Source organism: Carettochelys insculpta, chromosome 29 (assembly GCF_033958435.1).
Source record: "Carettochelys insculpta isolate YL-2023 chromosome 29, ASM3395843v1, whole genome shotgun sequence".
NCBI classification, from domain to species: Eukaryota; Metazoa; Chordata; order Testudines; family Carettochelyidae; genus Carettochelys; species Carettochelys insculpta.
The window spans coordinates 2925751-2952234 of record NC_134165.1 but is presented as its reverse complement, the minus strand read 5'-3'; the positions used below and the strand labels follow the sequence as shown (position 1 = coordinate 2952234).

The window sequence follows — 26484 nt, the reverse complement described above, 5'->3', positions numbered from 1 at the left end:
ATACAATATTATCTATGGATTTTTATTAAGCAGTTCCAGACAGCTGTGGGAAGACGTGGAAATACAACTTTGCTTCCTGAACACAGATAGGCATTAAAAACAAAGGCAAGACGCCTTAACCATCTCCTGACGGTTTCCAGCTACTTCCAATGGCATAGACAAGCTTGGATTGGGGTAAGGGTAGAACTGGATTCTAAACAACAGCAGACATCTCAGGGTACCTCCTTACTACAGGGAAGGTTGCCCTGTGGCGCTTGATTTTCCAGAGCTTGATTTAGTGCGCCTAGTAGGGACGCACTAAATCGAATTCACAGGGTGCCTGTGTTGGTCCTCCTGTCCTTTGTTAGGAGCAAGGGAAGTCGACAGGAGAGTTTTTCCTGGTGACCTCCCACTCTGTGGACAGTGGCAAAAATCGATTTTAGGTAAGTAAACTCCAATTCTCATAGCTGGATTTGCATATCTAAAATCAATTTTACCTCCTCCTGTAGCCCTGGCCTCAGTGAAAGTTGTATCCCCTGATTGGGCATGAGCGTGAAAATCTGTATTCAAGAGCCCCCTTGCCAAGGGAACCTCTGTCTTGTAGCATATTTTTAATTTAAATCATCATGTTAGGAGCACCATGGGCAATTGCCAGTTTATCTTCTTCCTGTTTGGAACCCTTTGCCTTCAGATGGGCATGAAAAACGCCAGGGATGCGTACACACAGCAAGATGTGGGGATGTGTCAAAATCCTGAATTTCTGAGCCACTGAAACAAAAATCTCTTGCGGCTTCAAGCTCTCCTGAAAGGCTAACAGTGATGGCAGACGATGTGTACGCTTCTCCGAACAGCTCTCTCAGTGCACTTGAAACCTGCTTGGCCTAATTTGTGGCTATCTAGTAGTTCTTTTCCTACCACCACTTAGGATTGGAGAAGATGGGGGGGGGATAAGCAAAGCTCTTCCACACCCTTGGAAGCCCTATTTTTACAGCTGCTAGAAGATTTACCTGGTGCTGCTTGGTAAATCTTAGAATTAAGTTTTGGTTTTACGGAAAATAAAATGAAAACATACATGCATCATTTAAATCACTGCTGTGGGGTGAGCCTAGGGGTGAGGAGTTCAGAACACAGGCTGCCCTGAGGTGACAGGACTACCCCAGCCCTCTCTGTGCACAGCCACTTGGTGAGCGCAGGGGGCAGACAAATCTGAACCTGCCCCAGCTAGGGCACATTTACCCTTCCCCTGGCTGTGGACAGGCACTTCTCACCTGACCCCTGTGCACTTTCCCCTCACTCCCCGACGAAGGCGAACAGCCAGTCATGTTCCCTTACCAATCGAAGGTGGGTGGGGAGCCACCCTGCCCTCCCTAACCCCAGCTAAGGCAGGGTTCAGATTTGTCTGCACCCTGCACTCTCCATCCAGCGAAGATTGCAGGAAACACTGCATGTTCCCCTCACTTCCTAATGAAAAGGAATAGCCAGCAATGTTCCCATAGGAATGTGGGTGTACGTGGAGCCGGGGGGGGGGTGGAGCTCTGTCCCCTGGCCCACCCTAGAGGATACCTGGGGGTGGGAGACCCAGGACTAAGACATCCCCTTTCAGCCATCTCTTTTCTGTGTGGTTTAATGAACAGCAAGCCCATCCAGGCACATCCCCTTTTCCTGGCACAGCCAAACCCTTCTGATAAGAGGAAGCTGAATACGGAATTTGGTGTCCGAGCTCCTATCATTTAGGAGGAGTTCTCGGACAGACAGCTGGACAGACCCGCTCACAAACTCTCAGCTATATAGTAGATTACAGTCCTGGGCTAGTCACCCTCACAGCTCTGCTAACATCCTTGAATCTCAACCCATAAACACCTACTGTCCCTGGCCAGTGTTCCCTGTCGCACACAGCCCACAGTCCTTTCAGGAAGCCCCCTGCTATCCCAGCCCTGGGGTGCCCTACCCCAGCTCTACTGGCATCCCTTGGTCCCCACCTGCAACTGGGGTGTACAGACAACGGGTCGGGAGGGGAGGGGGACACTAGGCTCTGTTCTAGATTTGGTGTTTCCTTCAGTTACGGACGCAACCTCTAACACTGGGGGGTGATTCACCCCCTCTTTCAGTTGTCTGCACCCAGGCCCCTGCTAGTCCAGCTCTGTCTTGAGCTGCTAACCTGCCAAACTGTGCTGTGACTGGGGGCGCCCCCCCAGCCTGGACCCCAGAAACCCCGCCCCCCCAGCTGGACTCCCCAGCCCTGACCTCCTCCTTCAGCCTGGACCCCCCAACCCCAGCCTGGACCCCTCAACCCTGCCTCCCACCCCTCAGCTTGACACCCCCAACCCTGACCTCCTCCTTCAGCCTGGACCCCCCAGCCCCAGCCTGGACCCCTCAACCCTGCCCCCCAGCCTGGACTCCCCCCAGCCCTCAGCTTGAACCCCCCAGCCCTGACCTCCTCCTTCAGCCTGGACCCCCCAACCCCAGCCTGGACCCCTCAACCCTGCCTCCCACCCCTCAGCTTGACCCCCCCCAACCCTGACCTCCTCCTTCAGCCTGGACCCCCCAACCCTGCCCCCCAGCCTGGACTCCCCCCACCCCTCAGCTTGAACCCCCCCACCAGCTCTGCCCGCCTCAGCCTGGACCACCAGACCCTCCTCCCCCCCGCGTCCCGGCCCCCCCTTCCTCACGCCCTCCCGATCTCTCATTGGAGGAGCCGAGAGCAGGATGGGTCATGATTGGTCGCCAGGGCTGCCCTTCTCCGGCCCAGGCCCCGCCCATCTCTCTCGGCGCGGCCGTTGAGGGCGGGAAAGACAGCGGTGAGGGGGGAGGGGCGCTGGGCTCAGCCCCACAGGCCCCCCCCCACCGGGCGGGATCCAATGGAGGGGCCACGTCTCTGGGGGAGCCCCGGGCAGCCCCCCCCTTCCCTGGACTGGGAGCCCCAGTACAGCCCTGGCCCCCCAAGCCGCGCCCCCAACCTGCCCCCTCAGCTCTGAGCCCCCCCAGTTCCATAGGGCCTGTAGAAGACCCAGTACAGAGCTGCCCCCCAGCCCAGCCCCCTCCTGCCCCCCCAGCCTGGATCCCCCTACCTCACCTGGGCTCCCCCAGCTGTGCCCCCTTCCTCAGCTTGGGCTGCCCCCTGCCGCCCCCAGTTCCGAATGGCCCCAGCGAGCCCCGTCGCAGGCCCCCCAGATCTCCACGGGGCCCTGGCGCCTGCTGATACGGGGCTCTGATCTGTATGGGACCCTCTCCCCGGGGGCACCTCACCCCTTCTGGGAACAGCTGTGCCACGTGGGGGTGCTCTCCGCAAGGGGCTCCTCACGCCCCTCCGCAGGGGATCCCCCAGCCGTGCTATGGGGCACCGCATACTTGTGTGGGGTCTGTCTAGGGGCCCCTTCACCCACAGGCGGGAACGAAACTAGTCACCCATCCTGCAGGGGTTAAATCAGAGGGTTAATATGCCCTGGTGGAATTCACAGATAACACACACCCATCTAAGGATCATCTCTCACTGGATTGAATTGGCTGATTTCGATATATTTAATGCTTCCCATTGCAAATCAGACTGGGTGGGAATTCTTTTAGGATGTTTTAGACTGTCAGAAAGTCTTTGATCTGTTGCGACTTAATAAGCTGCACAGTACTGCCAACCCATTAACATCTGAGCCAAAATCCTAAAAAGTCATGAGATTGTCTTAAAATGAATAGAAAGATCAGTTTGGGTTTCTGATTATTTGTCATTTTCGGGAGTCCTGATTTCAAGCATGTTTCCTTATCCCCAAGACCTGGGAATGGCTTTTTATTTTTATTTTTTATTGAAAACTGAGATGCTTTACATGCTCCCAGGAACTGTGGCTTTCAGAAAAACAGCTAATATCCCCAAGAGCTGGCAATCCTAAAGTCAGGCTTTTCCAAGTAAAAATCAGCTAGTTATGTAAAGGAGGGAGGTTGCGGATCAGAATAGTAAGGGTTGACCAACAGCTAGTTTCCTGCACCATTTCAGCTTAGTAAATTATGTGAGGTTAACAATCGTATGTACTTACACTTTTAAAAATTAATTTCTTACAGAGTTTTGAAGATCTTTGTTCAGGTCACGCAAGGTCACACTTTCAAATCCAGGTAACCAGTATAGTTCTAGGTGTTTTATTATTAATTAATTGTGGTAATAGTAAACCCTCTTGACTGTGGCTAGTGTCAGGTGCTGTACATGCACCCATAACAAAAAAACAAAAATAAAAAAATTTACCTGCAGAATTTATATTTTAGGTTAATACAATTGACCCAGAAAGTGAAAAATGTTTCTAGATAAATGTAGTTTCAAAGTTCACTGACAGGGATTTGAGTTATGGTGGCTTTATATTTATTTATATATCCTTGGTATTATCCCCAGCATTGCTCAGATCCTTCAAGACAGGAGGCTGCAGAAGTCAGGGCAGGGTTTGGGGAGCTCAGGACAGGAGGTGGGAGTGCAGGAATCAGGGCAGGCATCTGGGAGGGGGTGGGGGCAGGAGTCAGGGCAGGGGGCTGGAAGGTGGGGGCTCAAGGCAGGGGGTGGGGGATCAGGGCAGACAGTGGGAGGGGTGGGGAGATTAGAGCAGGGAGGTGCAGGATTTAGGGCAGGGGAGCTCAGGGCAGAGGGCTAGGAGTGATGGGGGCTAACCACCGCCGTCCATGGCAGTGAGGTTGGTACTACTCCAATGATGGCTCTTCCTGTAGGGGGTGCTGCCCAATCACCCCAGGCTGGTGGCTCCTGGTAAGACTGGGGGACTGGGGCTCAGCTGTCCAGATCCCTGGCCAGCCAAATGACCAATCTGCCTTGCCATCCCAGTGACTCCTTGCACAGTGTTCGGGGCAGAGGTGGACTGCCTGGTATATAGATATACACTTAGGAGATTTTGTCCTATAAAGTGTCTCACACAATACAGGCTATTTCAAATTCCCTGAGCAAAATGAAGTCATCGATAAAAATACCGTATTTTTTCCAGCTCTCTACAGAAATGTGGAGTAACTCTAATGAAGTTATATTGGTATAGAATTAGTGTAGAAAAGATACAGGGTCAATATTAGAGGTAGTCAGGACATGGATTTCCCATCCTATGACAAATTTTGAGTTTGACTTTTTTCCTGGTACCAAATAGGAATGAAGAGCCAAAATCACAAACTGAAACACTGAAAAGCTCATTTAAAGTTAATGGAAACAATTAATTCAACAAGTTGTGTTTCAGATTTGACCTTTTATAAAAAAAATACTAAAAATATAAAATATACATTTTTAAACAAGAATCAGTTTTGAACTGAACATTCCAAATGTTTAATCACAAAAATGTGAAAACATCATTTTTCTCAACAAAAAATTAATTGAAATGAACATGTTTTTATGGGAAGTTTCAGCTGGGAGGAATTAGCATTTTCTAACCCTCACAAAAATTCATCAAAAGTTTCCATCAAGCTCTACTGAACATGTTTAAATCTCTGTTTGAGTTAGTAGCTTGTGTATGTCAGTGATTTTGATTCTGTTCTTTTTTTCTAATTATATGTGTTACTTTAGCAACTAGAGGCCGCAACGGGATCAGGGCCCCATTGTATAAAGGGTTTGTAAGAGAAAGTTTGGCCATTGAGAGCTTATACTCTAATCAAGAAAGAAGGGAAGTGACTAGCCCAGGTCACACAGCAAGTTAGTATGAGAGCCAAAGGCTAGAATAAGTCCGACAGCAGTGGCTGATCCATTCAGCCTCCTGAAACACCTCTCTCATTTTTAAAGGTTACAATGTCTAATCAGGAATATGAAGGTCCAGAGCCAGAAGATAACCAGGATAAACCAGACAGCCCCTTCTTTGCTGATCTAGAAAGAGGTGAATTACACAGTGAGCGCCTGTCCAGGTGAGCCCTTTTGCACAGACCTCTGGCTAACCTTTGTTGAGAGACAGTAAAAGGGGAGAATATGCAGAGCTTTGTGCCATGATGACATCAACAGAAATTTCCCACAGGAGAAATGTGTTCTTAATAAATATATAATTCTCAATTGTCAGTGCATTGGTTGTTCATAATGTTAATTGTAGCAATTTCACAGCCTATAACCAGACCCCATTTTCTAATTAATATAATTGGTCATGCACAGTATGTCTAATTGCATTCTTACGTTAGAAAGTCGGAGGCAGTGTTCCCAATGGAGAGAACATCAGAATGGCACCCAGGAGACCTTGGTTCAGTTCCTGTCTCTGACATTAGTATGTTGGGTGACCTTGGGCAAGTAAGTGCCTGTGCTTCATTTTCCCCATCTGTAAAATCAGGGTAATGATCCTGACCTCTAGTTTAAAGACCTTTGAGACAGACCAATGCAACATGTTGTCCAAGATGGCCCACACATTTTCTATGTTGGACAGAGCAGAATTTACTCATTTTAAATCCTGTAAGTTGGTTCCCAGGACATCTACTGCTTTTAAAGAGGGGGTGCTGGTCAGTGCACCCCAAGCTGCACCAAACACAATTTTTGGTATCAATGTAACTATTTAATGTAGGGTATGATTAGACGGTAGTTTAGTTACCTGTGATACCCCTAGCATGTAGATGCAACAACATGTGCTACACTGAAAAACAGACACTCAGACCAGATTAAGAGTTATAGTCAAATTAGTTTAATTTTCCTGAGGCAAGACCTACATATAGCTAACTTTACCCAGACTAGAAGGTTGTACCACTCTATACTGGTTTGGAACTGATGCAAAAGTTGCGAGTAGATAAGCTTTTGGACAGGAACGGTGATGCTATGCAGTTTGTCTTTCAACGCCTCTCTATGGCTTTAATGGCTCGCACTATTGGAGCACCTCATGTATTTAGTATATTTATTTAGAATGCAGTTCTCCTCACTCCCAGTGTAGTGCCAATCTCTCTCTTGCAGTCCATATGCACATACAGTGTGCTCAGGTGCAGTGTACACAACAGAGCACCTGGCATGTAGGTTGTTTACTTGTACTTCTGTACAGAACAGAACTAATCAGCAGCAGGTGTCTCTGGCTTTTAATTCCATCCTTGAGCTGCTTCACCTTGGCAGATGGCTAGGTTTATTTAGACCCATTTCCTCCACTCCTCCTCAGGATCAAATGCCAACACAAGGCAACATAAGGCAGGTTCAAAATTGACGTAGGAGTGCTGGCCAATAGCATCAGGAGGTGAGAAGAGCTCCTGAGCAACAGCCACTGTAACATGCTAATGCAATAATGTACCCAGCAGGCTGGTCCTAAACACACGGCCTTCCAGAGGCAAGGCTACTGGTTTAGAAGCTGAGGCTGCTCATTATGTGTCATTTTTTAACTTGTCAAATGGAATTAGATGTCAGGTTTGCTAGCTCTGCAAAAGTAGTTTCCCAAACAAGTCAGCCACTAGGGACTCCGTATTTCCTTTATAAAATATAATTGGCAAACACAGGAGCTGTCAAGTTCGTGATGAATGGATTCCAGTTAATAAGCTGCTTTAATTATTGGATAAACAAATGTAAAGGACTAAAATCCCACAAGAGAAATTAACAAAATAGCTGGCAGTGGCTTTCTTTGGCATCTGATTGTGCTGGGTAATTTTGGCTCTAATCTTGGTAATTTTTCTTCATTTATTGAATTGTGAGTTTAGTTTTGTACGGCTGCAACCTTTTTTTTCCTGGCACAGAGGCACCAGTGACCAATGGAGGGTCTGACTTTCTATGTTGGGGTTTAAAACACTCTCTCTCTTTTGGAGTGACAAGGGAAAGGATGGGCAGTTTTGCCTTTTCCATAGAGCAGGTAAGTTTTCCTCTTTGCTTCAGCCATGTCAGTTATTCTTATCTGGAAACAAAGCAGGTGCTTTCACACTGAGTCCTCAAACTCACCAGAGTTTTGACCTTTGCATGTAAGTTGGACTAAAGGGAAATGATACAATCCACTCTCATTTATCTATATGCAGGAAAGAATCTCCCAGCCCAGCTCAGCTCTGCTCCCCTGCAGATGTGCCTGTAACAGCACTGGATGGCAAGTTAGCCAATTATTTCACGGCCCTGGATTCAAACATTGAAAAGCTGCAGAAAGGAACACAACAGCTGATCGAGAAGATCAATGAGAACCGGAAAAAAGACCACACTGTCATGAGCAATTTCCGGGACAGCCTCCTGCTGAAGGTGAAGTGGCCATTGAAATGGCTGCATACAAGGGCTGGTGGGAGGAAGCCAAAAGAAGGAAGAGGAGTTAGTTAGCTTGGTGAAACAGGAGGTGCTTTAAATGCTGAGCAAAGGAAAACATGAGGGGAAATGCTGTGTCGTGGGGATTGCTCCTTTCCAGGATATACACCTCTTCCCATTCCAGCACAAAGGCAGAGTTTTACATAGTGTGGAACAGGTTGCAGGACCCACCCTGGGTATTGGCCTGAGGCTGGGGTCAGCTACATGCAGGGCCTATGCTTCTGAGCACATCCATCACACTCATCCTGGAATCTCATTACATGCCCCTCCCAAGCAAGAGCTACACTAGGGTTCCTCCTCAGGATTATTCCGTAGCACAGTGGTAGCACAATAGGCAAGGTAATGCAGCCCAAAACTATATTCTCTTTTCCTGTAGAATTTCACTGGATGCAGCGTTCTCTGACTCCTGCTCCCATCTTTCCCAACCTTCGTCCCATAGCCATGCTTCCCCACCCTAACACATCGCAGCACCACAAAGCTGAGGAGAGGAATAGCTGAGCCCTTCCTTTGCATAAGAGTGGAAAAAGCTGTGTGGGGAGGGTCTTCTTCCCAGTGACCCATTCTGAGTTACAGAATCATCTTCCCAAGGATAGCAGTGGGAGTTTCATTGTGTAAAGCACTTTAAAGTAGATCAGACAGAAATGCTAGACTCTACTTGAAAGGAGATGGACTAGAGAGGCCCTGTTGAATAGTGACAGACAGGTAGCTGTGTTAATCTGTACTCCAACAAAACAAAGTAGCAGACATGTTGCACTTTAAAGACTAGCAAGACAATTCATTTGGTGATGAGCTTTTGTGGGACAGACACACTTCATCAGATCAATTTCATTTCCAATACTGATTGACAAATGTCAGTCTGTATTGGAAATGAAATTGATCTGAAGAAGTGGGTCTGTCCCACGAAAGCTCATCACACAATAAATAATTTTCGTAGTCTTTAAAGTGCTAAATTTTTGCTGCTTTGTTTTGTTAGACAGGCCCTGATCAGTCTTTCCAACCCCATGTTCTCTGATCCTCTGCTAGCAAATCAGGAGACTCAGCTTGTTTGAAATGCAAAACCATTTTACAGGCCAAATGAAGCGAAATCCCAACATCACACCTCAGAACTACTAACTCGAATCCCTGTGAAATGCCACTTTCATCCCTGTTTCATCTACTCTCATCTCCACCCTGGCTGCATATGCACTATTAAAGATTGTGCACTCACAGGTTTATTTAATATATTTTAATCATGGTATTCTAACTGCATTAGTCACAGATCACAAGTCTTAATAGCATCCATGTCTCTGAGGCAATTAAATCAGATACTTTGAGCACACTTCAGATAAACGTTAAGAAAAATAATGCAACAACAGGAAGCTTTCCAGTATAAAAATCAGCTGCTGATTCTAACGGGTAATACATATAAAGAACAGTTAGTTATCAGCCTCTCTTCATCCATAGATCTCAAAGCACTTTACAAAAGTTCAGAATAATCATGAAATAGTGAAACAGATACAGCAGATCAACATAACTTGTCTGAGCTCACCCATCAGGCCAGCGAAAGAGCCAGGAATATGACCCAGGATTCCCTAGTGCTGTGCGAGAATGAGATATTTAAGGGTCATAGCATGGCGTACAGGACACAGCCCTAAGGATATATATAGCAGGAGGTCGACCCAGTCAGGGTTGATCTTCCAGGGTTCGATTTCACGCACCTAATGGGGACATGCAAAATTAAACTATCAGGGGTCAACGGCCAACCCCTGTACTCCTCATTCTCACAATGAGGAAGGGAGGTCGATGGGAGAATTTCTCCCATCGACCTCTCTCCATGGCAAATGGCCACATAAGTAGATTATGGATACATCAGTTCCAGCTACACGGTTACTGTAGCCGGAATTGCGTATCTGTGATCAACTTGAAGGTCTAGTGTAGACCTGCCCTAAGACTCAGAAGACCAAGGTTCTGTTCCTGGCTCTGCAGCTAGCTTGCTGGGTAACCTTGGGCAGGTCATTTCACCTCCTTGTGCCTAAATTTCCCACTTGGGATAATTGGGATAATGCACTAACCACCTTCATGGAGTACTTTGAGATCTAGTGATAAAAACTAGGGATTGTCATGCAAATGGAATAACAAACCAAAGCTCTGTTTTACGCCAGTGCCTTTAAGGCATGGAACTAAGTTAAGAGAAAAGTCATTTGAAATTTTTACCAACTTCTGACTTATGTTGTCTGACATACTCCAAACACACCATAAGGCTTCCACTTCCATCTACAGGAGATTCAGAAACCAGCATACCTCCCACTTCAAACTATTCCTCACACAAAACCTTACTCATGGTCTCCTCCAGCAGCAACTCGCTACATCTGGCTGTCACACATTCCATGCACTGGGAAGTTATGTCTGCCCTAACATTGCTGAGCCTGCCACTAAAGCTTTGGCCCAAAGATATTTAGGAGTCACAATAATTCAGTTTTGGGCTTTTTTTTTAAAAAAAAGTCACATTAGGCATCTACCACCTGGGAGATCTTGGAAGAGGCCCAATGTGTCCTGAATTGCAGTCCAGGCACACAGCCACTAGTAGAGTAGAATCCTTGTGTTCCATGTTGTTTCCCACAGAAGATCCCACTCCTGCACTCAGATCCTCATGGAGTTGCATTAGAAGGCTGCATGGAGCCAAATGAAGGGCTGGTGTTTAGATAGGAATTGCCAGGCTGGTGCAGGCTAGTAGTCCCTCAAGTCAGTACCCTGGCTCCTGCACAGCCAACTCCAGATGCTTTCAGAAGATTGTGTAAAAGGCCTGCAGTAAACATTGACCTTTATGCAGAGATCTGTTTTAGTCCACTCTGTATAAAACTTGTGAAAAGCCATAATTAGGACAAGACTCAGCCCTATCCCAACATGGAGCACCCATTGAAACTGCTGATAGTTGCATCCCATTACTCCAGAAGTGGGGAGGAATGTGACCCATAATATTCAAGCCATCAGCCTCTGCTGTATTTTAATTCACAAGGGCTGTCTTTCCTTGTACTCTAAAAGGTTTCCAGTTTGGCGGAGAAGCTGGAGGAAATGATGTTTCTCATTTACGATCGCCATAACAAGCAAATGCAAGATAAGCTCCAGGAGCTCTCAGAGATAATGGAGAGGGTCAGCCAGATCCAAACAGAGCTCAAGCAAGTCTGCCACACTGTGGAGGCAGCTTATAAAGACTTGTGCTTGCAGCCGGAGGTGTGAGAACACTGGGTAGAACAGCTAAGGGCCAGCTGGAATCAAAAGCCTACATGAACCCCTGGAGCTACTCTTCTGATGCGAAAAGGAAGACAAGATAACAGGTTAGATAAGATAATTTTCTCTTCCTGTTACAGTGTTTTGATTGTTAAGGGTATTTTCAAAACCTCCTGAACTTTTAAACTCTGATAGAACATGAGAGCCGGACAGGTTAAAAACACATGCCCAGTAAGAGTCAGGTTTTTTAAAAGTGGGAAATAAATGTGTTCTACCTGTCAGGGGATGGTGACATGTAATTAAAGTCCACGGAAGATACAAATGGATTATGCAATGACCAGGGGCTGTTGTCAAACCTCTGCACCCGGCTACCATTTGAAATATCTTTCTTCCAGTGTGTCGAGGAGACTCTCTCATAGTGCTGTTTCATTGGAAAAGAACTTTTATAAAGATCACTTGAGTGTTACACACCACATTGATGGTGAACCAATAGCTGTAAACATATCTCCTTCAGTGACTTGCCTGTTTGTTATTTGTAACCACGATCTGTGCTGAGATGAAAAACACAATGCAATTGATAGTAAAAATATAAGATCTGTTGCTCAGTTTCTTTACTGATCTCCATGTTAAAACTACTGTTCCTTATAAGCCTTCATCATTCTCAAAAGGGGAGAACAGAGAGTCCATTTACGCATGCAAGGGCTGAAAACAAAATCTGTTCTGCTACCCCCAGACCTACAACAAAAGAGGAAGATGTGTGAGGTGGGGGGGGGCAGATAGCACAGCACTTTCGGTCCTGAGAAGCCACTTCCACCCATGAGTCACAGCAAGCATATCAGAAAAGTGGCAAGTTATTCTTATACACTAGTCCCCTTTCCCAGTTCTGGATACAGCTATTTTATAATTCTCGGGACAGCCCCAGTTGTCTTAGAGCATGTAGATAGGCTGGGCCGCAAAGCCACATTCAGGGGACCTGAAATGGTGCGGCTGCAAAAGGTCATTTCAGGCGGATCAATCCAGAGCTACCACTGTGGCTGTTAAAAGTTTTAGAGCAAGGATGGCTCACATGTCTCATCCTCTTGAAAGTGGCACATCTCAGACTCCTGGTCTAACTTCCATTTTGTATAACAAACACTACAGGCTAGATTGTCAGGAGTTGGGTTTTGGGAACTTTGGGGAAAAATCTGGAGCTACACGTCATAACAGGCCAAGGCAGTTGCCAGTGTGAACTTTTTCTTTCTTAAAACCTATTTACCAGTGACCAAGGGCTCAACTCACCTACCTTGTCTAGACTGAATGCAGCTTCAGCTGTGTAACAAGCTGGACACAGCTAGCAGAGAAACTGCAGTACAAGTCTGGTACCCCAATAGACTGGATCTAGTGCAGTCATGGACTGTGCCTGAAAACCCATGACCAGCACACCCACTCTCAGTAGATTCTTGTACCACCCCATCACTGTCATATCTCAGCGCGTGTGCCTAACACCTCATAAAGAAGTCAGGTCTGGGAGGGCCAGAACTGTAAAAGAATTCAGCATCCACCACTGGGCCCAGATCATGAGACAAGCTCTGGGCATTGAGCACTGAACTATCTCAAAAATCTGGCTAGGATTGTGGGGCTAAGCACTTGAAAAATCTAGCCCTGGGGTTTCTTTGGAAAAATTTTCCCCAAAAGGTATCAAGTTGGGCACTCAAAACTAGTTACTTAGAGAGATACTCTGTCCAGAGCTCCCATAGCAGCACCTGATAGACATATTGTGAGGGATATGTGTAAAATCCTTCTGCCCTGATGATTGTGGGAACATTTATGGTAAATTACTGAACATCTTGGTCTGTGCTCAGCCCGTCTGCAGCTGCTCAGACTTCACCACTCTGCCCCAAGACCTACAATTTTCCTGAGTCCAGAAAGTCACCCTTGAATAAAGGGATGTGAAATCTGAGTGCAGCTAACTGCTGGTCATTTCCTTCTGCTTTTCAACAGCCAGGGAAACTGACCAGCAAATGTTAACAGCCTATGTAGTACCACTTTCTCCAGCAGGGGGCTGCACACCCTTACCACTCCAAACAGAAAAGGCAAGATACAGTATATTTTAAAATCCATTCAGGTAAGTAACAGAAAAGATATGAGATCAACTGGATTTAACTGTGGGTACTCTGAAAGAGGAATTTTGGTAATAGGAATGCCAAGTGGGTCTTCTGTAGGTCTCCAACCAGGGAAGTTGTGGCACACATTTGCCTGCAATGGGCCAGTAGCAGAGCAAGGAACTTAACCCCATTCTGACCCCCACACTGTGAGGTAGACAGCACTCAGTGACATTTTGCTCAGTAGCTACATAGTGCCAATACCCATTTGACATGTCCCATGACCTGGCTATGCACGAAGATTCAGGTTTTACAACACCTCTTTGTAAAGAGAAGAAATCTCTCCCAGCTTGCTCTATTGCTTTAGTTCGGATAATTCTGAGAAACAAGTTAGCTGAACTTGGACATCCCAGCGGAGGAGAGATGAACCACTGATAAGTGAGACAGCATTCTCATCCTCTTGTTACAGGCAGCCTTTCGCACAAAACTCTTGAATTTATACTCAAGGAGAAAGCAAGAAAGCCAGCCTCACAAATCCACTGACTTTTGTTACATGACAATCCATTTCACAGAAGTTTCGCTTATTTTGCCATTCGTTAAACCCCCAAAATACAAATGCAATGCTGGCCAAAATGTTCCGTTACTGGGCCCGTCTCCTTGATTCTTTACTGCAATCAGAGAAAACTACGACCTTCTCTCAGATTCTTGAATCTCAAAACCAACTTGCTGATTCAGGAACAAATTGTATTGCAAATTAAATAAGAAGCCAGGATTCAGCCTGAAGAGCTACAGTCAGATTCTGTATCACAGTAGCAGCCTCTGGCTTGTGACTTTTCTAACTTGAGAACGGAAAACCAAAAATCTTTGTATACAAAACAATCAATCGTTCTTCCAATGTAGTGAATGTAAGGCTGTTGCAAACGTGATGTGTGACTCTCCTCCGTATTGGATTTATTTGCCAACAGTGAAAGACTGAAGTCCAGTGATTGCTCTGCCAAGGATGAGAGCATGAATATCATGCGTGCCTGTAGGGCAAAGAGAAACGGGAACAAAATCTCACTGGGTGATGTTTAGGATAACGGGAAGTAGCCGATATACTTGCTGTGGCTCAGTTCCAGGAAATGGCATCTCCGGAGCTGCCATGGCCAGATTTCAGCTGCTTTATTCCTAAGGTGATGGTTTGCATCGTAACTGCCAGGGGTGACTATGGATCCCTTTGTTGGAAACAAACCCCTCACCGTTCCCCCAGAAACCCTGCTTTTGTAGCATGGAACTGAGGAGACTAGAAAAGGTAAATTGAGAGCCTGGGAAAGAGGAACTAATACAAGGCCTTGGCTACGTTAGAAATCACACCGTCTTAGCCATGCCAAGGTAGTTCAGGTGGTACAACCACTCCTGGTGTGGACAATTTCACTGGTGTAAAAGGTGCGTCAGTGTCGTTCCTAACTTACGGGAAAGGGAACATTCCATACCAGGACACGACAGCATTATTCCCCTTCTGTCAAGGCCACACTAGGGGTTGTACTTGTGTAACTACATCTGTAAATGAAATCATCTCCCTCCCCTGACACACGCTGTCTGAGGAGAAAACCTGCGTGTAAATCAGGTGTAAATCATCAGAGGCTCCAGGGCGGACCATGAGCCGAGATCATCTGTCAAACAATGGCTGGGGCTGCTTCCCCCAGAAGCCAAAGAAAGGCTCCGTTAGCGACATATGAAGCACAGCACCAAAGTGCAGCCTCCTCTGGGGCGGAACATGGCAGCTGTTTCAGCAGCGTTCACTGTTGCAGTACAAGAAAGCAGGGCAGGAAGCGAAGAGCGTCATAGCCAGTTGGATCTCTAAAATCCAGTGAGGCACACGGACATGGGGTTGGAGGGGAGAAGCCCATCACTGAGGCCCTGCCATGCTCCCTGAAGCATGGCACCTCCCCTCCCCGCAGCTTCTCAACCCTTACCCAAAGGAGCTGGGAAATCCCAGGAACCCCCATGGCATTTGATCCGAAGGTGGGTGGGTGTGGAGATTTACCTTCATAGGTGTTCACGGCCTCCAGGTTCATGACATGGCGGATGACGTGGTATTCGTCAGCAATGCCATTGCCTCCCAGCATGTCCCGGGCCTGGCGGGCAATATCCAGTGCTTTGCCACAGGAGTTCCGCTTCAGCATGGAGATCATCTCGGGAGCAGCCCTACACCAAACAGCAGCCATCAAATGGACTGGGATGGAAGGAGGAGCTCCCTGGTGGACCCACATTGGCACCAGACTGACACCAGCAGCCCCGTTTCACACTGGGCAGACCTAGCAGCTGAGTCAAGTGGAATGGACCTTTTTTAGAGCTCATCTGGGCAGGATCCCAATCAGCGCTCCTGTGGGAGAGCAGGGCCCACGCCCCACTTGCATGAGCCAGTCAAACACGGCTGGAGGGGAACCTGGGGCCACTAGAAAGAAAAGACCCTGTATGGCATTCCACAAACACCCTGTGCCCCCAGTCCCACACCCAGGCTGGATCAAAGCCAGTGCATCCTGGAAGTGCAAGATGTGAGATCCCATTCCCCAGCCCTGGGCCAGGCAAACCCCTTCAGTCTTTCAGATTTGAAAGGCAGGTGCGTACTTGTCTTCATCCTTTAACCTCCCCAGCTGCAGGCAAGCCTGTAAGCCAATGGTGATCTCGGTGAGCATATCAGCCAGCTTCTTCTGGACCAGCTGGTTCCTAGCCAGTGGCACCCCAAACTGGATCCTAGGGGAGGGCAGTGAAGAGCGCAAGTCACTCAAAACTCCTGGGGCAACCCACCTCTGGTGACTGCCTACAGCTGGGATGGGACATTATACCTGATGTATTAAAGGGCTGTCTAAAAACTGCACCCTAAAGCCCCACTGTGCTGGGCACTGCCTAAACAGAGCACCAGTCCTAAGAAGCTCACACAGAGGAAGGGGACCTTGAGGCCCAGAGGGGGCCAGGGATGTGGGCAGAACCCTGTGGCCCAAAGACACAGTTCAGCGCCTTATGCACTAGACTCGCTTTGTTCCTCATTGGACCAGCCCTGAGAGCAGAGTTCCACTGGATGCTCCACAGTGCAAAGTTCTCCTGAGAGCTATTCCGCTGCCTGTAATGGGCTGGTGGTGTGACCGGCCAGGACAGAGCTAGTGAGACCCACAAACTCCGCTGTGCTCTCTCACAGCTAACGGCTGGCGTTCATCCCAGTTGGCTGGGAAGCGGGGCCAGGACTCCTGAGTGGGCTGTAATTGGTTAGTTAGAGTAAGTGGGGTGGGAGTTGGGGCACTAGGAGTCAGGACTCCCGAGTCCCATTCCTGACTCCGCCATTGAGCCACTGTGCAGCCTGGGTTGAGTCACTTCCCGTCTCTCCCTCAATTTCTCCTCCTGACAAGGAGCTGTGAGGTCTACGGTGGTCAGTACCTTTCAAAGGAGGCAGGCAGGGATCCTACATGGGGCTTCCACCCACCCCAAGCATGCAGAGTTCTCACCCCCACCACCCACACCTGTCATTACCTGTCCAAGGCATATTGCCTAGCTGTCTCCAAGCAGAATTCAGCAGCACCAAGTGCTCCCCAGGCAATGCCGTACCTGGCATTGTTCAGGCAGCCAAACGGACCCTGGTAGGACATGAGACAACCTTGATCATTAATGTCTGGGCAACGTTGCCAAGAAAGAGCACATGACTTCTGCTTCTGCCAGCTCCCGGCACTAACAGGGCAACAGGCTGCTGGTCCATTGTCTCTCTGCCCAGAAGGATTTGGAAACATTTCCAGGCACAAACTAACTGGCACTGATCAGCTCTGGCCTGTGAAAGCCGCAGGAAGGGCTGAGCTGTGCACTGCTGGCCCCCCGTACAGCTGAAGCTGTTTTATACAGCAATCACTCCCCGCTACTGAAATGCAGATGTTTTTGGGCGGGGGGGGGGCACACAGCAGCTGTTTTCATCAACCGCACAGGACAGGAAGCAAAGAATTACTTCCTATGGTCTCATTTTGGAAGGCAAGAGTGAGGCCAGGACACCTGGTTTAGTAGACCCTGTTTTAAAGGCCATTCCCCTGCAGCACAAGGCCCTCTAGCACCGCACTGCAGTCAGTAATGACTCCATGGGGAAAGTGCCATCCAGCCCCACTCTTTGCAGCTGCTGGAGTCTCCCCTCCAACTTGAACCAGTGACCCCAGCCATCCTGGCTTAGCCTGTGAGATCATGGGGAGCCCCCCCAAGAATCAGCTCAGGGGGAGGTTGAACTTACCAGGAGTCCAGAGACATGTGGCAGCAAGTTCTCCTCCGGCACCTCCACATCCTCCATCAGGATCATGCCAGTGGTGGAGGCCCGCAAGGAGAACTTGCCTTCTATCTTGGGAGTCGACAGGCCCTTCATTCCCCTCTCCAGGAGGAATCCACGGATCCTTCCGTCCTCGCACACGGCCCACACCACGCAGAGATCTGCCACCGGGGAGTTGGTGATCCTGGGAGCAGGAGATGTGAGACCCAACTCATCTTACCACCTCCCAGTGCTGCCCCCAAAAGGAGGCAGCATGGTAACATCCAGACAGGGAAACCATGGCAGAGAGAGGGGCCAGGAAGCATCCCAGCAACTCAGTAGCAAAGCCAGGGTTAGAATCCAAGAATTCCAGCTCCCAGCCCTCCCTCCCTCTCTCTCCAGACACTGGCCCCCAGAGCCAGGGATAGAACAACTCCCAGCCCCACTCCCTGGTGAGGCCCAGGATTGGCCGGACCACAGGGAATAACAGAGCTGTGGTTCTCGTGGTGCAGCAGGAGGGGCACTGGCTGGGCTCTAGGGCCCGCAGAAGATCCAGTCTCAGAGCAGGGTGGTGATGAACCCTTGCAGTGGCGCATGGGTGGCCATTGAGGGCCAGGAGCAGGGCTAGCGGCCAGGCTCTGTCTCACCAGGTCTTGGAGCCGTTGAGCGTGTAGGTCTTGCTGGCCGGGTGGTAGCGAGCCCGGGTCTCCATGCTCCCGGGGTCACTGCCGTGGTTGGGCTCCGTCAGCCCAAAGCAGCCCAGCAGCTCCCCTGTGGCTGAGGAGAGCCAAGGCAGTGGGCTTGGGCTGGAGGCTCTGCCCTGACCCCCAGCCCAGCTCCTGCCCCCAATCCTCACCCTTTATCCCAGCTCCTGCACCATTCCCCTTCTATTCCCATACCCACCCTGCCCCACAACCCAGGTCCTACACCAACCTCCCTGCCATCAAATCGCACCTCACAGCCCAGCCCAGCCCCAGACAACTTGCCCCAGCTCCTGCACTGCCCCCATCCACTTTCTCCTAGGTTCCCCCCAGTTCCCAAGGCCCTAGTCCTCCCAACACCCTCCCACTGGGTCTTGCACTTCCCGTCCCACTGAAAGCTTCTTTCCCTCCCTCAGTTCACACTTCCTTCCCTCAACACCCTCCCTATGGCTCCTGCCCCCTCCACCCTCATTACCTTATTCCGCAGGTGCCATCCCCTCCCCCAACAGCTCCCACATCACCTGGGTCCAACACCTGCCCTGCCCCCTGCTTCCAGATCTCCCTTCTCCAGACACTCTCCCCATGGTTCCTTTGCCTTTCCGCCCCCCCCCACCAATCACCATCCCTGTGCTCTGAAGGTCCAGCCTGTCCCTCTCCCAGCAGCCTGCCTTCCTCTCCTGCCAACCCCTTCCTCCAGGTTTCCTAGCAGAGATGGCCAGACAGCAGGAGGTTGGCTCCAGGGGATGTCTACCAGCTGTGGTGCCAGCAGCCTCCCGCCGGGATGCGCGCTCCCCGCCTAGCCGCTGAGAGTCCCCAGCCACGCCGCTCGCTCACCCAGACGGGGCAGGTATTTCTGCTTCTGTTGCTCCGTGCCATAGGCGTTGATGGGGTGCATCACCAGGGACGACTGGACGCTCAGCACAGAACGGTAGCTGCTGTCCACGCGCTCGATCTCCCGAGCCAGCAGCCCGTAGGCCACATACGAGGTGCCGGCACAGCCGTAACCTGGAACCGGCGTGGAACGTGGATGGGACGTGCATCATCAGCGCCACTTGTCTGCACCTGGCTCAGCCGAGACTGACCCCCTCCCCGCCTGAGGACAGCCAGGGAACAAGCCAGCTCAGCTCACAGGGCAGTCCCTGGGGCAGCCAAGAGAGCTGGAGCCTATCTGCAAGCTGCTGCAGCACCAGAGGGACACCACCTGCCCTCCCCGCAGCATGCCAGCCTGTCCCTCCACACAGCGCATGGTCCTCAGACTCAGACCCACTCCACGTCCTGGCCAGTGACCTTCTCAGCCATAAGACCAGGCAGCGGGATGGCTAGAGGGGAATCCAGCTCACCTTTGATGGTGGAGCCCAGGATGCCAAGCTCCCCCAGCTCTGACACGATGTCCCGGTGAAAGACTGGAAGGGGGAGACAAGTGTGCCTGTAAGTGCACAGGACAGAGTCACCTTCCACCTCCCCAGGCCCGCAGGGATCCCAAGCCAGGCCACCTGCTCAGCCCCCCCACAGCTCTGCCCACAAGCAAGTCAAATCCACAATGCCCTCCCCCCAAAAGCATTTAATTCAGGCGCTCATTGGCCCCTGAGCGGTGCTCCAATCTCAGCCAGCCCTACGTAAACCTGGAGTCACACCTGGACTGAAGGGGGGTCAGGGCCGGATTCTGATCTGGGCTCCGCAGGGGTTAATGCAGAGTCACCCATTGAATTTAAGAGGACAGTTGGAAGAAAAATGAGCAAGATCTGTGTCTGTAAGTCACCCTCAAACACTTCTGGTTTGCCTACAGCCACAGCCCAGAGCCACCCGGCCTGAGGGGGTCTGTGCATGCAGCCAGCCTCTAAACTCTAGGCAGCTTCCGCATGCTCTGGAGGCAGAGGCAGGGATGTTTGGAATGGTCACAGCTCTCCCCCCGGGGCAGCTTTCAGGCACCTTCATTGCGGTTGGCCATGACAATTCGTGCCATCAGCTTCTCCTGGCAGTAGGTGCGGAAAGAATCCCGGATCATGATCTCATCCTGAGTGAGCTGCTTCTCCAGCTGCAGGGGATCCCTCCAGTCAAACTGGGGTCCGGGGGCTGGAGGAAGACAGAGATGGATACACACACCTCACTGGTCAACCCCACCCGTGCCCCTATCCACAGCTGGAAGAGGGAGACTAACGGGCCCAGGTACCTCATCTGCTCAACCTGACCTTCCTCAGCCCGGGTGGGGACGGATGCCAAAAGGGAACACTGGTCCCAAAAGAAAAGATCGAAGGGTATCAGTTGTGGGGAGGGGAGCCCAGGGCTGGAATAGCAGAGGCAGTGGGCCAGAATTGAGGGGCACTGTCCAATCTGGGGGTCGGAGCTTTGGGCAGGGATAGCAGGGTCAGGAGTCAGAGGCAGCTGGGTGTGGGAGCCATTCATTAAAACATATTCCTGTCCCTTGTTTTAACCCCCACCCCACCCGCTCTCCCTTCTGGCTGTTTCACTGTCTGTGACTGATGGATTCGTAAAGACGCTCTGATCCAGTTTTCTTCCATTTCCGCTGCTCTCCCAGGGCAAATCAGTCCTTTCTGATGGGGCATTACCTTTCGGGGGCTTCTCTCGGGCCTTGGTTTCCTTTTCTGGAAAGGCAGACAAGAGGCCAGGGTGGGGTGTTATTTTATCTCTGCTCTGGGGAGGATGTGAGTGCACAAAGTAGGAGTTGTTGGCTCACGTCACTACATTGTACCATGCTGGAAGGACCCCTTCAGGGTCTCCCATTATACACAGACCAGCTCCTTAGCCCTGCCGAGCTAAAGCCAGGGCCTGCACCAGGCTCAGAGGCTCCGTAGAAGGGGAGCCTGGGACGTGAGGGAGCCCATGGGGTGGGAACACATGCTCTCCCCACAGCTCCAGCCCCCCCCACCTCTTTTTAGAATCAATATTCTAGTGGGCCTGGCTCAGGGGTGCCAGGAGAGGCTGCACCCGCCCTTACTCACCCTTCTGTGCTGCTGCAGTGCCCTGGGGCCGTACGGCACCTACTCCAGCCACGCGACAGGCCCTGCATCTGAGTAGCTGGGCTGTGGTGAGTCTCAGAGCCATCTGGGTTTGCTGCTAGCTGGGAGGGAAACGAAAGAAGCGCCGATAAATCATTGTCGTGCAATGGGGTGCAGGCAGGACCCCAGGAGCATCTAAGTCTGTTCCCAGGCGTGTCACCTAGAAGGTCTGTTGACGTAACTTGTTTTAATGACGCTGCTACAACTGGGTCCCTCCGGTGGACTCCGAAATGCAGACGGAGCGTGGCTGTGCTATGGGGCAGGAACTGCCCAAACCCATAACCCAAATTGGCTTTCTGAGCAAAGCCCCATTGCTGGATGCAGTGTGGGACCTAGTGGCCAGGGCAGGGACCCAGGAGTCCTGTTTTCAGTGCCTAGCAGCTGGGGCAGGGAGGGTGGGAGCCAGGACTCCTGGGTTTTCTTCTCAGCTCTGTGTCTGACTCTCCTCGGGGTTGGGCTCTGCACAGCAGCCGGTGGGGGGGGGGCTCCGCTAATGGACCCGACTTCCTGCTAGGTGACAAGCCCCACTGGGTCAGAGCCTTGATATTCTCGCAGCAGCAGATTGCTGTGCATTTATCCCCGGGCGGGCCGGCCGGCCAGAACCTCAGCTCCCCGCAAACTCCTGCTCCAGGGCCCCGCGTCTCCCAGGGGCTGGGCAGGGACCAGACCGACCCTATGATACAAATGAGGGCTGGAGCAGGCTGGGCTCAGCAACAACCCCCTCGGGCTGCCCGCCAGCTGCACCCGGCGGGGGCGGGGGTGGTCCCTGAATCTTCCTCCCCCTCCAGCCCAGAGAGACTCACCGCGGGCAAAGGGGTGGTCCTGAATCTGATCAGAGGGGAACCAGGGAACCCTACCAGATGACGTCAGCAGGAAGGGGGCGGGGCGCCATTTTTGAGTGTGACGAAAGAGAGCGAGATTAACCCCTCCGTGCCCCTTTGCCTCAGCGCAGGGGGGGGCCCCCATGCCCCTTGGAGTTATCCCGGCGCGTGCAAATATTCCGTGCAAGAGGCGGAGTCAGGCGGGCGGCCCCATCTCCCCCATTCCCCCTGCAGGAGCGCCCCCACCCCGCCAGAGCTGCACGCACCCGGGAGAAACGAGCGCACGCCGGCCCCGGGCGTGCACTTGTGAGAACGGCAGGTGCACGCAGGGTTTGCACGCGCGGGGAGGGGGGAGCTGGGCGTGCCTGCCGCCAGGAACACGCTGCACGCGTTTGCAACCTCTGCCTGCCGCCTCTCCCGCCAGCCCGCTGCGGGACCCCGAGTTCTGCAGCTTCTCTGCCTGGGGCGGAGAGATGTGGGGTAAAAATCAGCGGGGGGGGACAAGCCGCCATCCCTGATTGGCCACGGAGCGGGGGCGTGCGAAGGACGTTGCGTAAGTGAAAGGTGACCCGGGCAGGGGGCGGGGAACACGTGGGGCAAAACTAGCCCCACTTGCTGCGTGGGCTACCCGCATGCACAGCGCCCCGGAGCAGGAGGGGCTGTGACTGGCTGAAGATTCAGCCCCCCCCAACCCCTCCTTGTCAGCGGCTCCCGTCCTGCCACTGCTCACCCCCCCCTCCGGCTAGTCCCTGTAAGTTCCCCCCACTCCCCGCCAGCGGGGATTCTAGTTCCGGGGTATCTGGATCACTAGGGCCTTGGAGCAAACCACAGACGCGTCTCAGGAGCAGGCAGGGTGGGGTGTGGCCGGCAGAGGGCAGCACCGACCATGGGTTGGATCACGCCCCCAACCCCCAGGCACTGCGCTGCATGGGCTGGGGGTGGGAGCAAAGCAGAAGAAAGGGGTGGAGAGGGGGTTGGGGTGCCCCTCACTCCCGACCTGCAGCTCCCTACTAGCCCAGCCTGGGGTTCCCCCACCCCCTGGCACATAGAGCTCCTGGGTTCTAGGTGCAGCTCAGGGCGTGCTGAGGAGGGCATCTCGTCCCACCCTTGCAAGTAACACTTAACCTTAGGCAAGTCACCCCCCTCCCACACACACTTCGTGCTTCAGTTTCCTCAGAAGATGACCCTGGTCTGTCTCCCGGGAGCACAGGGAAGACGTTTGGTTGCGGGAGGGGAGTGGCCCTGGGTCTCTGCCTCTGACCCTGGGGATAAGAGAGAGTTTCTCAGAAGAGTCCTCGATAGACTGTAGAAAGGGCAGCAGGGCCCCACTTCCCCAAATGGCTGGGGGTGGTGGCAGGGGAGAGGCAAGTCGTTCAAAGAGCCAGATGAGGTGACAGCCGGGGCAGGCCCTGCCCTGACCCCTGCAAACTCTTTCCTTATTTATTTGCTAGCCATGTGATGGCACTGCTGTAGCCAGCCCCATCGTACCAGGCATTGCACAGACCCCGACTGAGATCAGCACCCTGTTGTGCCAAGATCAGAGCCCCCACTGGAAATGTGACCTGAGAGTAGGGCCCTACAAAGCTCACAGCCACACAAAGCGCGTCACAGGCCGAGAAACTTGGTGTCTCAGGCTCATCCACCTCATTAACAATGTTGAAATTTGTCGCCAGTTTTATGAATGTGTATTCACGTTTCTATACCAATTAATAAAGTTTTTACTTTCTATGACTTGTTTTCTTACAGGTGCCGAAAGGGGATTATTTTCATATGAACATAAGCAAAATTTCTGTCGGCTCGGATCACACTGGACAGGGTGGGGTTGTGGGGCCCTGCGAGCTGCAGGGAAGAAAAGTAGGGCCCGACGTAAACATTTGGCTCACTCCTTCCCTACGCTGTACAGATTTCACCGGGGGGGACCCACAAGGGAATAGCAGGGACATCACAAGGTTATTTTGGGGGGAGGGTCATGGTATTGCCACCCTTACGTCAGAGCTGGGCTACTGGAGAGCAGTGGGTGTAATGTCGGCTGGTGCCCAGCTCTGGAGACAGCGCCCTCACCAGCAGCAGCACAGGCGGAAGGGTGGCAATACCATACCAGGCCCTCCTTACATCCATGCGACAGCTCTGCCTTCAGAGCTGGAATCCCAACCAGCAGCCACCGCTCTCCAGCTCTGAAGGCAGCACCCCCACCAGCAGCAGTACAGAAGGAAGGGTGGCAAGGTAGCAACCCCCTACAATAACCTTGCGACACCCCACACTGCTCCTTGTGGGGTCAGGTCCCCCCACAGCTACAAGGCTGGGAAATTTCAGATTTCCATGTCTGAAATCATCACTTTCACTATTTTGAGAAAAACCCTGTGACCATTAAACTGAGCCAAATGGGCTGTGAATTTGATAGGGCCTCGCCTAGGAGGGTGGATGAAAAGCACTGGGATTGTTTAGCTTGGGAAAGAGAAGACTGAGAGGGGACTTGATCACAGTTTTCAAGTACCTAAAAGGTCGTTTCAAGGAGGAGGGAGAAAAAGTATTCTGCTTAAGCTCTGCTGATAGGACAAGGAGCGAAGGGCTTAAATGGCAGCCAGGAAGGTTTAAGCTGAACATTAGGAAAAACTTCCTACCAGTCAGGGTGGTTAAGACACAGAGTGAGCGGCAGTCCCTTGCCCCAGAGAGCTCACATCTAAGCAGACAAAAGGTGGGAGGGGAAACTGAGACACTGCAAGGGAAGGGACTTGCTCAGGCTCACGCAGTATGTGGGGACAGAGCAGCCAGAGTTGTCACTGGCCCTTTAAAAGGCCCTTTCAATCTTTCTTGCACTGAAGTTTTGAACCCAGCAGAACCCAGTTCACCACCTTGGAGGCCCGTGTGCAGGGTCCCCACTTCCCTGGCCAGGGGGCGGAGGTCCTGCTGGGCTCTGATGCAGGGAGGTACAGGCAGGTGAGGCCGGGAGCTGCCTCCTCAGTTCTTGAACCCAGAGGGCAGGACTGAATTAACGCTTAGGGCCCAGTCCCCAGAGCTGTCGTGAAGCTCAGAGTGGGATGTGCTGCCCCAGGTCTAACTGACAGGGAGAAGTTTCCCAAGTCAGCAGACAGCCTAAGCTGCCCCGAGGCAATTCAGTGGGGTATAGTGAGTCCATAGTTCTGGGGGCCCTGTGTGGGGCAGGTGGGAGAGAGCCAAGGAGTTGCCCTCCCCGCCAAGTGGGACAGCCTGACAGATTAGGGAAGTATGGGAGATCCCACCACTAACACCAATATCTCTCAGGGACAGGGAGGTGCGGTCAGAGGGGAGCTGGGTTCCTATGGGGCAAGGGAGACGTCTGGGGCTGTGTAAGGTGAATGCTCCCTGCCACGCCCCATACATCCTCTGGGGGCAGAAGGCAAAAGTCCACAGGCAGGGCCAGCCATCTGCTGTCTGCCACATGGTCCGTGCCTGCAGGGGTCATGGCCGCCGTGGAGCCAGGGCTGTCACGAGGCCCATCATGGGGCAGGGACACAGGCCAGAGGAGCTGGCACCGGCCACGTTTGGGGAACGGACCACTTCCCCTTTTCTACCCGCCTGGCCTCTGGCAGGGCTTGCATGCAGGGGGCACAATTCTGCCAGCGCCTCTCACCCCTGACCCGCAGCCCTTGCCAGCCCAGAGCAGGGGACTGGGAGTCAGGGCTCCTGGGTTCTATTCCTAGCTCTGCCCTGACTTCCCAGGAGACCTCCGGTTTGCTTCCCCCTCTGCAGCGTAAGGATCCCAACCCTCCCCCGGGGAGGGATGTGAGACTGGGCCCTGGCGGCCTGTCAGGCGCTTAGAGATCCAGCTGCCAGGGCTCTGATCTCACTCACCTCCCCTCGCTAATCAGAGCTCACACATGGCCTGGTGCAACTGGAGCTGCTGATCAGGGCCCCACAGCCCCCAACCGCCAGCAGCTGTGAGGAGCTGAGCGCTCCTGGGGGGCCAGAGCAGCTGGGGGGAGGGGATCTTACTCCCTGGTTCAGTACAGCCGTTGTCCTGTGGCTGGAACCCCCCCTAGATCCCTTGGGAGGCTGCAGGTTCTGTGGCCTTAGCTCCACAGTTGCGGGGCAAGGGGGTTGCACCAGCTGGGCTAAGGCTGGGTGACTTGTCTCCCAGGTGGCGGGCTGTGACTGCTGGGCTGGAAGGGAGCAAAGGCCTGCTGGAGACACCCAGCCCCCTCCCCACTTCCCAGCTCTGCCCCCACTTCTCTGTGGTGTGGGGGAAGATGCAGTTGCTTCTG

The 26484-nt window shown here is 52.0% G+C and overlaps 2 protein-coding genes across 7 annotated transcripts; one reads left to right on the top strand and one right to left on the bottom strand.

Annotated features, from left to right (window-relative positions):
* Positions 1-3944: 3944 nt before the first annotated feature.
* On the top strand, positions 3945-11393 carry SYCE2 (synaptonemal complex central element protein 2). Its single transcript, XM_074979787.1, has 4 exons — positions 3945-4077; positions 5720-5838; positions 7891-8101; positions 11183-11393. The coding sequence occupies exons 2-4, from the start codon at positions 5726-5728 to the stop codon at positions 11375-11377; spliced, it is 519 nt and encodes a 172-aa protein (XP_074835888.1). The 5' UTR covers positions 3945-4077; positions 5720-5725; the 3' UTR covers positions 11378-11393.
* A 31-nt stretch (positions 11394-11424) lies between these two features.
* On the bottom strand, positions 11425-22707 carry GCDH (glutaryl-CoA dehydrogenase). Of its 6 annotated transcripts, none has more exons than XM_074979782.1 (12): positions 22226-22272; positions 21366-21480; positions 20973-21008; positions 20335-20478; positions 19746-19808; positions 19240-19410; positions 18352-18481; positions 17693-17909; positions 16957-17060; positions 16060-16185; positions 15476-15636; positions 11425-14474 (listed from the first exon to the last, which is right to left on the bottom strand). In XM_074979782.1, the coding sequence occupies exons 2-12, from the start codon at positions 21466-21468 to the stop codon at positions 14401-14403; spliced, it is 1329 nt and encodes a 442-aa protein (XP_074835883.1). In that variant the 5' UTR covers positions 21469-21480; positions 22226-22272; the 3' UTR covers positions 11425-14400. The 6 variants fall into 6 exon arrangements, with proteins under 6 accessions (XP_074835883.1, XP_074835886.1, XP_074835881.1 ...); XM_074979780.1 differs by lacking the exon at positions 22226-22272 and adding an exon at positions 22510-22706 and having other exon boundaries at positions 11426-14474; positions 21366-21484; XM_074979783.1 differs by lacking the exon at positions 22226-22272 and adding an exon at positions 22643-22658 and having other exon boundaries at positions 11426-14474; positions 21366-21484.
* Between the last annotated feature and the right edge of the window lie 3777 nt (positions 22708-26484).